The 12,790-nt window shown below is 38.0% G+C and overlaps 1 protein-coding gene across 2 annotated transcripts in view; it reads left to right on the top strand.

Moving 5' to 3' along the window:
- ANO5 (anoctamin 5) overlaps positions 1 to 12,790 on the top strand; it is a 66,486-nt gene that overhangs the window by 34,784 nt on the left and 18,912 nt on the right. The window contains exons 10-16 of one of the 2 annotated variants that reach the window (XM_080908970.1): positions 2,221 to 2,355; positions 4,349 to 4,454; positions 4,550 to 4,610; positions 7,055 to 7,206; positions 8,271 to 8,345; positions 10,185 to 10,407; positions 12,431 to 12,492. In XM_080908970.1, coding sequence (XP_080765096.1) covers positions 2,221 to 2,355; positions 4,349 to 4,454; positions 4,550 to 4,610; positions 7,055 to 7,206; positions 8,271 to 8,345; positions 10,185 to 10,407; positions 12,431 to 12,492 — 814 coding nt within the window. Of the gene's footprint in view, positions 1 to 2,220; positions 2,356 to 4,348; positions 4,455 to 4,549; positions 4,611 to 7,054; positions 7,207 to 8,270; positions 8,346 to 10,184; positions 10,408 to 12,322; positions 12,493 to 12,790 lie in introns of both variants that reach the window. The other variant, XM_080908969.1, reaches the window with a different exon arrangement.

Below are 12,790 nucleotides of genomic sequence, written 5' to 3'. Positions count from 1 at the left end.
AATCATATAGAAACTTTGTAGGATTCTGTGCCAAAACAACATCAAAAACTGTGTTCAGCAGTTAAGAGCACCAACTGTGTATTCTGAGGACACAAGTTCAGTTTTGAGGATACAAGTTCAGTTTCCAGCACTCATCTCTGAGTAGGATCAGGAAATAGCCACCTATAAAGTCAGCTGAGTGTGTCCAGTGCCTTCTTCTGGCTTCCATGCATATTGCACTCTTGTGTACATATACACAGACACATAAACACACATAATTAGAAATTGGGCTAATGAAAGTCTCAGGAAACCAAACAAAACAAAAAATGAAGCCATGAATATAGAAAGGAAACTTGGATGAAGGTAAAGTTTGGATGAAGATTTAGAGAACAGAATGATAATGACCAGAATGTACATATACATGTATGAAATTCTCAAAGAACAATAACAAATGGATAAAAAGCAAGATGAGGGCCATTGTGCAACCTAGTATTAGGACACTCAGTATAGAATTTACACATACTGTTAGCCTGTACTTTTAAGTTTATTCATCAAGTCTAAAGTTTAATAAAAAGCACTTTAACTTTAGACTTTTAAAGGTTGTTGAGACTGTGATAGGCTATGGGGACTTTTGAAATTGGAATGCATGGATTTTGTACTATATCATAACTACAAGCCTATGGGTACCAGGGAGTGGAATGTGGTGGTTTGAATAGGTTTGGGCACCATAGATTCACATATTTGAATGTTTCACCATAGAGACTAGCACAATTAGAAAGTGTGTCCTTATTGGAGGAGGTGTGGCCTTATTGGAAGAAGTGTGTCATGATGGTGTGGATGAGCTTTGAAGTCTCCTATGCTCAGGCTCTGCCCAGTGTGAAAGAGAGCCTCTTCCTGGCTGCCTTTGAAATCATCTCTCTCTGACTGCCTTTGGAAAATATTGTTCTCTTAACTGCATTTGGATCAAGATGTAGAACCCTCAGTTCCTCCAGCACCATGTCTACCTACATGCTGCTGTGTGTCCCACCATGGTGATAACTGAATAAACCTCTGAAACTATAAGCCAAACTCAATTAAATGTTAGCCTTTAGCAGGGTTGCTTTGTTCATAGTGTCCCTTCTTACCAATAAGACCCTAACTAAGACAACATGCTTCCTTATTTCATTAATATAATATATTCTCATTTGATCCCATTTAGAAAATGACTCAACAATTTCCCACATTAAGACTATTTTAATAATAATTAAACTCTCTAGGCCTTTCAGCTTCTTAACAACAAGAAGTATTATTTTTTTCAATTTGAAAGGGAAATGAAAGTAGCAATTTAAAAACTATATATAGTATTGTCAAAGGGACCAGCCATGATCTGATTGCAACTGAGATACACTCCATGAGAGGGAATCCAAGCTCAACACCAGCGAGGTGACCAAGCACCTGAGGCTAGATAGGTCAGCCTATGGGAAATCTGAAGAAAGAGAAATAAAATGACTTTTAACAACATTCTGCTATATTCATCGGTCAGTCTCTTGCTTAACCATCATCTGTGAACCATCTTCCCACAATAAATGAGAACAAATACAGACTCACAACTGGACAATATGAGATATCTTTAAACATTCAGTCTTAAGTGGAATGTCTTCATCAAATCCCTCCCCTTGGGGTTCAGGGAACTCTGCAGAAGTGGAAACAGAGATTTTAAGAGTCAGAGGCAATGGAGGATACTAGGGAAACAAGAGTTTGTAAGCATCATAGTACAGATGTATATATAAACTCACAGAGACTATGGCAGCATGCAAAGGACCTATATAGGTCTGTGTCAGATGGAATACATGTGGTAAGAGGGAAAGTAAACACAAGCTCTCATCCCTAACCCTGTGGTGCAAGGGTTGCAGCCATACCTGAGTGCCACTGCAGCACCCACTTCAACTGAACAAATGAATCATTGTTCACACAAATTATATGTGCCAATTTAACTTGCCAATGATTACCAGACACATTTCTTTATATGATATTTTGGAATTTATTTATTATCCAATAACTTACTTAAAACACATGAAAACTTAAAATTCCTAATTTCTCAATGTGTTGTTATTTAGCATTTAATTCTATCTTAGTGGCTTTCTTCTTACATGGGCTACTTCTTTTAAGCACTATTATTGTAAACTTTGCCTGCCAGAGTTGAGCCAGTGCCACGTGGCCCCTGGTTTTCTCCCAGCCTCTGATTTTGACTCTTTATCACAGGAATTATTATGGAGAAAAAATCGGTATCTATTTTGTATTTCTCGGATATTACACAGAAATGCTGTTGTTTGCAGCTCTGGTTGGCTTAGCCTGCTTCATCTACGGCTTGTTATCGATGGAAAATAACCAAACTAGGTGAGCACAAGAGACTGGCACTCGTAGAGACTGCCTCTGTGTCAGCTTCTGTACCCTCCTTATTTTCCCCATATTTACCTCAAAATGTATCCTGTGGTACAAGTAGTATTCTCCTTGCCAGGGACTTTATGGAAACTGCCGTTTTATTGTTTTGGCTTTAACTTCATATATTCTCTTTTTTTTTTTTTTTTTTTTTTTTTTGGAGAGGGATTTTAAAATCTTTTTTATTAAATACAGTGCTTGACAAATGTATGCCAAAACCCTATGACTACAACTTCTCAGTACATATTAATGAATCAAATAAACCATTGTTTTGCTTTTCTCCCTCCCATGAGTAAAATGCAAGGGCTCCTTGAGGCTAGATCTGGAAACCAACAGTTTTGAGTTCTCTCTTTATTTTGGGAGACTTTGCCAACATTGTGTTATCACAAGCTGAAGAACCCAAAGAAATGTTTGTGTAAATTCACAGGTTTTTTACAACCATTCAAATATCAAATTCTGTTATTTACCCTAAGATTTCTCTGGATTAGGTATGTGTCCTTCATGTTCCCTGTATAAAACCATGAAATAATAGAGAGTTTATCAAATTTCTGCCACTTGGAATAAAATTGTAAAGGGAAAAGCGGTAGTTTATCTTATATGATCCTATTTTAATTTTGAAATGAAATATGATGTTTTGTATTTAGCTGTAGAGAATTTTCTATTATTTTCTTTTTTAAAAACTTTATTTTAAAAAACAAAGATAAAAAAAATTGTAAACATTTCTGCATAAATGTATACAAATACAATTGTTTAAGGACTTGGCTTTTTTTTTCTTTTTTTTTTTTTTTAAGGTTTGATACTCTGCATTAAGGTCTTACTAGTTACAATGAGCAAAAAGTACATGTAAAACAGGATGTAACCCGGAATTAGTCAACGTTTTCTTGGTGTGTAAGGATTGAGCATAATGTTTTTTTGTTTTGTTTTGTTTTCTTTTCTTTTTTCTTGAACTTCACACAGTCTGTGAGTTGTTTCTGGGGCAGTCCGAGCCTCTGGGGTTAGCATCCCACTATCAGTGACTGCATATTATGTCTGTTCTTTTGTGACTGGGTTATCTTACTCAGGATGATATTCTCTAGATACAACCATTTTCTTAAGAATTTGGTTAAGTCATTGTTTCTGATAGCTGAGTAGTACTCCATTGTGTAAATGTACCACAGTTTTTGTATCCATTCATCTACTGAAGGACATCTGGTTCTTTCCAGGTTCTGGCTATTATAAATAGAGCTGCTATGAACATTGTGGTGCATGTGTCTTTGTTGTATATTGGAGTGTCTCTGGGGTATATGCCCAGAAGTGGAATAGCTGGATCTTCAGGTAGTACTATGTCCAATTTTCTGAGGAATCGCCAGACTGATTTCCAGAGTGGCTGTATCAGTTTACAACCCCACCAACAGTGGAGAAGTGTTCCTCTTTCTCCGAAACCTCACCAGCATCTGCAGTCTTGCTTGAAAATTTTTGTGCATGATTTGACAAAATCCACCCCTCTCTTCAGTTCCTCCTCTGGTATTTTGTCATTTTTCTTTACTATTTTCTGAGTTCATTTTGAAACCCATGAGTTCAGTTGCTATTGACCTCATGTGCATGCCTGCAGACCATGTACTGAAGTACGTGGTCTCTCGGGGGCCACCTTCCCGAAAAAAATCGACTCTCCGTTTCCCAGCACCGGCTGTCAATAGCTCTTCAGCTAGGGGTAGGACCTCATGGGCGCTCACTCCCAGTCCAGCCTGGGATGTTATCTGGCTTGATCTTGCTCAGGTCTTCTACATCAGGCTGTTAAAAAACAAGTGCACTTCAGGGACTCCATCTCCTCAAATATGTCTAAAGCCACTATAGAAGCATTTTCTTCATTCCCACATTTGCTATGAGTGGAAGCTTATTAAGCAGTCTGAGTAGAGTTGATTAGATTTTTCACTTTAAACGACATTGCACTTTATCTGACTTCTCTGAACAGCACTGAAATCTGTGACCCTAACATTGGAGGTCAGATGATCATGTGCCCACTTTGTGATGAAGTGTGTGATTACTGGAGACTGAACACCACATGTTTGCATTCAAAGGTAAGTGTGCAATGTGGGAGGGGATAAAGTCAGGGACCTTGTCTCTGTGGATATGTGTTTCATAGCAATTTTTTATGGTGCTGTTGCTTTTACAGTTCTCCCATCTGTTTGATAATGAGTCAACTGTGTTCTTTGCAATCTTCATGGGGATCTGGGGTAAGTACAAGGTCTCCTCCAAAAGAGTTTTCTTTGTATTGTGTGACATTTCATGAATTTATCACATTGTGTCTAATCTGTTGTATAACTTGGGAAATTGTTGTTGGTTTGTTTTCTTTTTACCACTGGAAACAACTGGAATAAACTTTGCTTTTTTTTTTTTTTTTCAAGACAAGATCTCATAAAGTACATGCTGGCCTTGAATTCTCTGTGTGGCTGAGTGACCTTGAATTCCTGATCCTCCTACCTCTGCCTGCTACATTCTAGGATTACTGGTGTCTACCAACACACTAAGATTATGTAGTTCTAGGGACAGAACTCAGGGACTAGTGTACTCTAGGCCAGAATTCTATACATTGGGCTATGTCCACAACTCCTGAAACAAATATCTTTTTATACTTATACAACAATCTTCTAAGAATAATTCTTAGCATGTGAATTTGCAGAGAGAATATATATGTACAACTTAAAAGCTTTGCTATATATTTATATGACTTACATAAAACTGGACTTGATCACATTTAGGTTTTATTGCTCAACACCAGAGATGCCAGAAGATTGGCAGGCTCTTTGGTCATATGTAGTGTGGTGAATAAGATGTCATCTCATTCTGGTTTTGATGTGTACTTTTTCATCTCCAGTGTTTTTGATATTCACTAATCATTGAACTTTATTTGCCACTGGAAGCACTTTTCATGTTGTAACTCTTTGCTAGAATTTATGTAACAAGCAAAGGAATCAATTGCACCATATTTTGCAGATATATCTAAACTTATCACTTACATTTGATCTTTTGTTCAGGTCAGGATAACCTTTATTATATAACTTTTCTTAAGATGTGTGTTTCTGTAGCTCACCTAGGATATGTAGCCACACATGGTTTATGTCAGAAATGCAGTGGTTTCATTTTACACAGTCTTGATTGTGATTTGTCAGCTTCTACAGTGTCTACCATAGGGTAGATAGTATTCTACATGCAGAGGTTGACATGTGTCCATGATCTGCCTTTATTCCAATGCAAGTACACATGACTATGGTCACTGATCTACCTGCTACTTTAGAACAAGCATCTCCATGACTTTAGTTTCCAAAGTTTTAGGGTTGGACACATTGTATGCTCAGATATGTGTTTAATGCTGACTTTCCTCAGCCCCTTCTTTTCTTCTTTCTCTTCCTCTCTTTTTTGTTTTCTCTTTCTTTCTATTTCTCTTCCCTTCTCCTCCTCCTTTTCCTCTCTCTATCTCTGATTCTGCCTCTATCTCTTCTTCCCCTACTCCTCCCTCCCATACACTCCACTCCCTCCCCCCCCCCTCACACACACACACACACACACACACACACACACACACACACACAGGACTGAACCTAGCTTTTTGGGCATGCTGGTCAGGAGTCTGTACCTTCACTTCATCCCTGAAACTATTTTTGCTTTTTAATACTGAGTCAGGAAATTTCCCAGACTGGTCTTGAACTCAGTCTAACCAAAGCAGACCCTTGAACTTGCTTCCTGCTTCAGTCCCCAATCAGCCGAGAGGACAGGCCTATACCATTCACCATGGTGTCCAGCAGTTCTCTTGTACTTAAATCTCATTTAAGTTCAGTCTAAAATATTCAAGCAAAGGGTCTCTATAAATTACAGAAATTCCTTTCCAATGATATTCAACTCTTGAGATCCTTTTGGATTTATATAATCCAAGAAACCCATAGAAATCATGACTGTAGTTTGGGTGTAAGAATGGATCTTTTCTATTTTGTGTAATATACTTTGCCTGTTTTTCCATCATGTGAAATCTTTTGTCCCTGTCTGTGTTATTTGGTTTTCTTAATTTTTCCTTAGAACAGCAATCTTGACATAAGAGGGGTATAACTGTTCAGTAAGCCTAAAAGTCACCAAATACTGTTTCTAAAATATATACCTATTGTTAATGTTTAGCTGATGTCAAGATGAAATATGATGACAGAATGAGGGGGTAGATGATCTGGAAATTTACAGCTTTAATACTGAGAAATTAACTAGGATTTTCTTAATAATTTCTATGTTATTGCTTAGTGTCTCATCAGTAATCACTGATAAACAGCATCAAAAATGAATGCCATTTCCAACTGACAACATGTGAACTGCTTTGCAAACAAAGTGATTAACAATAGAAGTGAAAGTTCCTGTTTTAATATTTATTTTTATTATTTTTAATTCTGTGTGCAAATGTGCATAAATGCACATGTGTGTGCAAGATATTGGGTGTCTAATGAAGTACTAAGTGACATTGGATCTCCTGAATCTGGAGTTAAAGGATGTTGTGAACCTCCAGATGTAGGTGTTGAGGACTAAACTTGCTAGAGCAACAGGCCATCTAAACTGCAAGCCACCCCTCCAGCCACTAGGTTTGCTGTCTTTTGTTTGTGCATCTATTGATGCCTTCACCTGATGCTTTCCTCCCCTGAAGTCACACTGTTTCTGGAGTTTTGGAAACAACGTCAAGCCAGGCTTGAGTATGAATGGGATCTGGTCGACTTTGAAGAAAAACAGCAGCAACTCCAGCTGCGGCCTGAATTTGAAGCTATGTGTAAACACAAGAAGATGAATCCTGTGACAAAGGTACAGTAGATGTGGAGCAGAAATTTATCCTAACAAACCCTCTACTATTGGCTGCCCTAGAAAAGTGTCTCATCGGCATACAAATAAATTCATAAAATTTCTATGTTTTTCAAATATATGAAAATGTTCAAACACAGTGACAAATAGAAAGCTGTAGTTAAACCCATGGGTGGACCTGCCACCCAACACTGCATCTTCACATTATAGACAGCAATTTGTGACTACTCTACACCATCCTGTCACTAGATTGCTTTTGAAGCAAATCCAATACATCAGAACACTGAATAGGTGATTTTGTTGCTAGATGAGAAAATAGAAGCTAACGCAAATAGAAATAAGATAATTTGTAAAGCTTAAACAGTACTTGTATTAAGATAGGGATTTAAGAGTGGTCACTAGCTGAGTGCACACAAGAACATAGTGTAAAGGATCTCGTGTACACCATGTGTGCACAGCCAGTGTATCCATGAAACTCTTAGAAAGCCTCTCACCTCAGGAAATGTCCAACACAAAGATAAATGTGGAGTCTTGTTTTTTATAGAATTTCATGGTTTTCATGTCTCCTGACAACTTTCCTGTACAGTATTTATTTACTTTGCGAATAAAAATATGTTTTACTGTGGCTCAGAATGTTAGTTGGTCCAATTATTATTTTGTATATTAACACCTGTGATGACTGAGGTAGAAGAGTTTTCTGGGGTAATAAAACAGAAACTTCATATGCTGTAAAGCAAGTAGGAAACAATTGAGATGGAATTAAATTGAGTCTCATTGTATCTCAGTGGCTAGATTTGGGTTTTATCTATTCTCTGTCAGGCCCTGGAGGTCATGGCAACTCAGGACTTAGGAAGCAGGTTGCCTAAATCATCTCTCTTACCTTAGGTGAAATGTCACTCAAGGTCTGATGACCTACTAGTTAAGGGAAAGTGCTGTCTTTGGGTTATGTGACTAGAGAGTCATCTATGTGAGCTCTACCTTCAGTATAATCCTTAATATCCCTACTGTCATTTGGAGTCTCAACTGAAAGAACAAAGTGTTACTTTGTTATTTTTCTAATATTACAGGAGATGGAGCCACATATGCCTCTGTGCCATCGCATCCCATGGTATTTTGTGTCAGGGACCACAGTGGCCTTCTGGGTAAGCACCATTTTGTAATTCTTTATCATTTCTATAAACATAGTCATCTATGAACTACAGTTATCTCCACAGCTCTCTCTGCATCAGTTCTCAGAATGTTTAATTCTTACTACATTGCCTATACCTCTTACACAAAGCCTGCCATAATTCACATAGACTTTTCCCAATATTGAAATTTGTAGAAAGATATAGGGGGATCCCTGGCTTCACAGCCCTTTCCTGTAAGTTTCATTAACTGATACCTTGAAACAAAAGAAGAGTGTCACATTCATCTTGCAGTCTCTGGTTAGTGTTATCAACATTATTCATTGGCCTTTATTTCTTTTAAAGTATTTACACATATTACTGAGCAGTAAACTATGAAACTTCTTTTTCTTGTTAAAATAAGCAGAATAAAATCTGAGAAAGGCAACTCCTGTGGTGAGGGTGTTGGTTTCTCTCCACATCTATAACTAACACATTAATTTACCAGCAAGATTTTTTTTTCATTTTCTTACCTTTCCTAATTTGTGTATACTCTACAGTTAGCCTTAACTTGGGAAAGAGGAGTGGGAGAATGTCTAATGGAGGTGTAAACTATTAAACTACAAATTTACTATCTTCTTCTGTGTATATAGATTGTACTTTTAAACAGTCATTATTAAAATATTTTATATCTTGAAAGAGTTGTTTGGCATATATTTTTAGCTTACATAAGAACTTTTAAAAGAAAAAATGAATAAAAGGGGGTACAAATAGGTACCTCAGTCTAAATTCTGAGAAACTAATGAGGGAGCATAGTCCTAGAATGGTTGTTCTGTTTTAGCTTTTCTGCCTATCAGTCAATTTAATTTGATTCCTCAACTTTAGAATAGTTTTCCAGTCATTGAATTGATATAGAGCCACACTGCTTTGCAATATACAATGTATACACTCATGTGGGAACTATGTCACTAAAGCCTAGTGCTCTGGCAGATTTTCCCTGAAAGGGAAATTCATTTGTGGCCACATTCTCTGGTTCAGGTTTAGTTTTTATTTTCTTTAAAACCTTAAGAGATAATTTATATTGATAAAACACAATCTAGACAGGTAGGTATGTAGGTAGGTAGGTAGATAGGTAGGTAGGTAGATAGATAGATAAATAGATAGATAGATAGATAGATAGATAGATAGACAGACAAACAGACAGACAAAGGATAAATGATAGATAATAGATTGACTTCAAAAACTATATAAAAACATACCATGCCAGGAGTAAGATTAAAAAATATGGTTGTCATTTGTAAATTCTGTGAGAAAAAAATAAATGAAATGGATAAATATGTTGTCACCTCTCATGTTGCTATGAAAAAATAACTGACAAGAATCAACTAAAGGGAGAAGTTTATTTTTATTTTAGTTGATGGTTCAAGAACATACCCCACCACAGCAGAGCACATGTATCAATGGGAGCATGAGGCAGCAGGTCATGTTGCATGCACAGTCACAAAGCAAAGAAAGATAGATGCAGGCACTTTCACTTTCCTTTTTATATTTCTGCCCAATTCTCAGGCCCATGGAGTGGTGTCACCCATAGTTAAAATGGCTCTTTCCACCTCAAGTAACTTAATCTAGATAAACCCACCCACAGACATGTCCACAGGGCTGTCTCTTATCAAGCTGACAATATGTTCCATCACATTTTTCCTAGTTGATGTTTAACCCATAGCCACCGAATAGTTTCTCTTTAAGTCTTCTACCTCATCATGGCCTATCTGTTGCCTCTATGGTACGGAAAATTACTCTGCCCAAGGAGCTGCTGTGTGAACATAAGAAAATGGGGGAAATGGCACATCCAGTGAGTCTTGGTTCTCCCCTCAGATGGCTCTCCTCCTCAGCAGCATGGTGTCCATCATCGTGTACCGCCTGTCAGTCTTTGTCACTTTTGCCAGCTTCATGGAAAACGAGACCTCCCTGAAGAACGTGAAGACCTTCTTCACCCCACAGCTGGCCACTGCTCTCTCTGGATCATGCCTGAACTGCCTTGTCATTTTGATACTGAATTTTTTTTATGAGAGGATATCTGCCTGGATTACAAAAATGGGTAAGCTGGCCAAATTATGAAGTGTGATTTAGGCATGAGTTTCAGCCAACATTACCCCTCCATCTTTGATCCCTCCTCTCCCACTATCTTGGCAAATGAAGGGATCAATTTTGGGCTCTTTTGTGCTCTAAGTAGATCCACACTTGATTTTTAAAAACTCCTTAAGGGCCATATTCATACATTTCATAGTTGAAGCAAGAAAACTCTTTCTTGCTCCTTGACTAATTTTTAAGGGGTCTTATCTCAACATTCCCTTGGTGGAGCTAGGTGAACCCTGATCAGAATCTACATTGTACTAAAATCCAAAGATTGTCTGCTCTTGTTTTTGAAAGGTATTTGCTTCTGGAATTCATTCTAAAATAAGAAAAGAGATAGGAAAAGCAAAACACTGCATCAGTCCCTCTTACATGAATCCAAAAAATGGTATACATCTGCTTAGGCAGTATCTGTTACAATAGATGATTTTCTTGTTGAAATCTTAAATATTCTCCTGAAATGGGAAGGTGGTGGAGTTGTATGTAAAGATAGGATTTGAGCAAGGAGTGCTGCAAAGAGCACCAATTCTGGACAAGTTAGAGATAGACAAGGCTAGCCACTTAGCAGACAAGGGTATCCCTTCTCACAGCACTCCTTGCTACCCTACCCAGGTCTTATGTTCATGGCACTGATCCACACAGAAGCAAGAAGAGCACTGTGTGAGCACTGCTTACATCATCTTCAAACTGAGTTCTAAGTCAGGTTAACATTCTCTGGGCAAGAACAAGTGAACAAATCATAGCAAATAAACTGCTCTTAAAGACAGACACCAAGAAGTCATGGATTTTTCTAGTGAAAAGTATCCGTGACCTCCTGTTTGAGACATTCTTTTTAAAATCTTTTTATTGGATTTTTTATTTACATTTCAAATGTTATTCCCTTTCCCGGATTCCCTTCCATACCCCCTATCCCAGCTATTCTTTCCTTGCTTCTATGAGGGTGTTCACCCACCCAACCCTTTCCAGCTCCCTACCCTGACATTTCCCTACACTGAAGCATTGAGCCTCAGCAGGACCAAGGGCTTCTCCTCACATTGATGCCCAACAAGGCCATCCTCTGCTACATATGCAGCTGGTCCATCCATGTGTACTCTTTGGATGGTGGTTTAGTCTCTGAGACTTCTGGTTGGTTGGTATTGTTGTTATCTGAGACATTCTTAACGAATGCAAGTGAACTTCATCAAAATGGAAGATACTGTGTCCTTAAAATTATTTTGTCTTACTTCTGAAAGTGTCATTGGAAGTGTCTGGGTCAACTGTTCTACTGAGAAACTGTCAACTCAGTCAATAAAGTCTGTTTCCTTACTCACTGGGCTCCTCACAGTGCTCTAACAGGCTTTGAAGAGAATTTAATATTTTCTTATCTTCAGAATTTGTTAAATTACAAACTATGAGTGCATTTTTAACTAAGGAGAGAGAAGTACATGTTATCTCTGCCAGCATTTGCAGACAGAGTTTAGTTCATGAGAGGAAAATATAATGCAGTTAGAAACATCTTAAACCTTGGCATAAGCTAGCCAGTTTTAACCTGCTTGACCATGGACAAAGAAGAGATACGCATGATGGGATTTTCTGTAGTGTCTAGCAGTGATGGGGACAGGTACTTCCAGTCTTGTAGGCATTCAAGTTGCACATTCAGACTGTCTTATTCGTAGATAAATCCCCACCAATGAAATGTAGCAACTGCTTCCTAGACTTTCACAGCTGTGGGGTCAACACAACATGACCAACAGAAAGTCAGCACAAACACGCAACTCTTTAACATTGGTCGGCTGAGGTCAGAGTGAAGAGCATTTTCACACATTTTAAAATAGTATGAATAGCATTCTAAGTATAGCATTCAAGGAAATGCATTTATCCTTGATGGTTATTATTGGCAGAAATACCTCGAACTCACCAGGAGTATGAGAGCAGCCTCACTCTGAAGATGTTTCTCTTCCAGTTTGTGAACTATTACTCATCTTGCTTCTATGTGGCCTTCTTTAAAGGGAAGTTCGTGGGATATCCTGGGAGGTACACATATTTGTTCAACATATGGAGAGGTGAAGAGGTAAGAACTACCTTCCAGGGCAGATATGTGGCCTCAGATAATTAAGACCTGCCTTTCTCTCTAGCACTAACTCAGATATTGTCAAGTTGTAGAAGTTGACACTGACTCCATTGCTGGGAGCATGTCTGGCATCTGTTCTTTCTCTGGACAGCAGCAACTGGGGGTCTGAGCATTGGCTGTTTGAGGGATGACAAAAATTAGTTTTGTGTGAGTAAAAGTAGCTTGCTATTAAGGATATTTATTTACCTTTCTTAACTTTCTGTTATTCTGGATCCAGAATCTGCTGGCTTCAAGCAAT

This window comes from Micromys minutus (assembly GCF_963924665.1).
Source record: "Micromys minutus genome assembly, chromosome: 32".
NCBI lineage: Eukaryota > Metazoa > Chordata > Mammalia > Rodentia > Muridae > Micromys > Micromys minutus.
The sequence above is the reverse complement of the archived record's forward strand: the minus strand, read 5'-3'. Positions and strand labels throughout refer to the sequence as shown.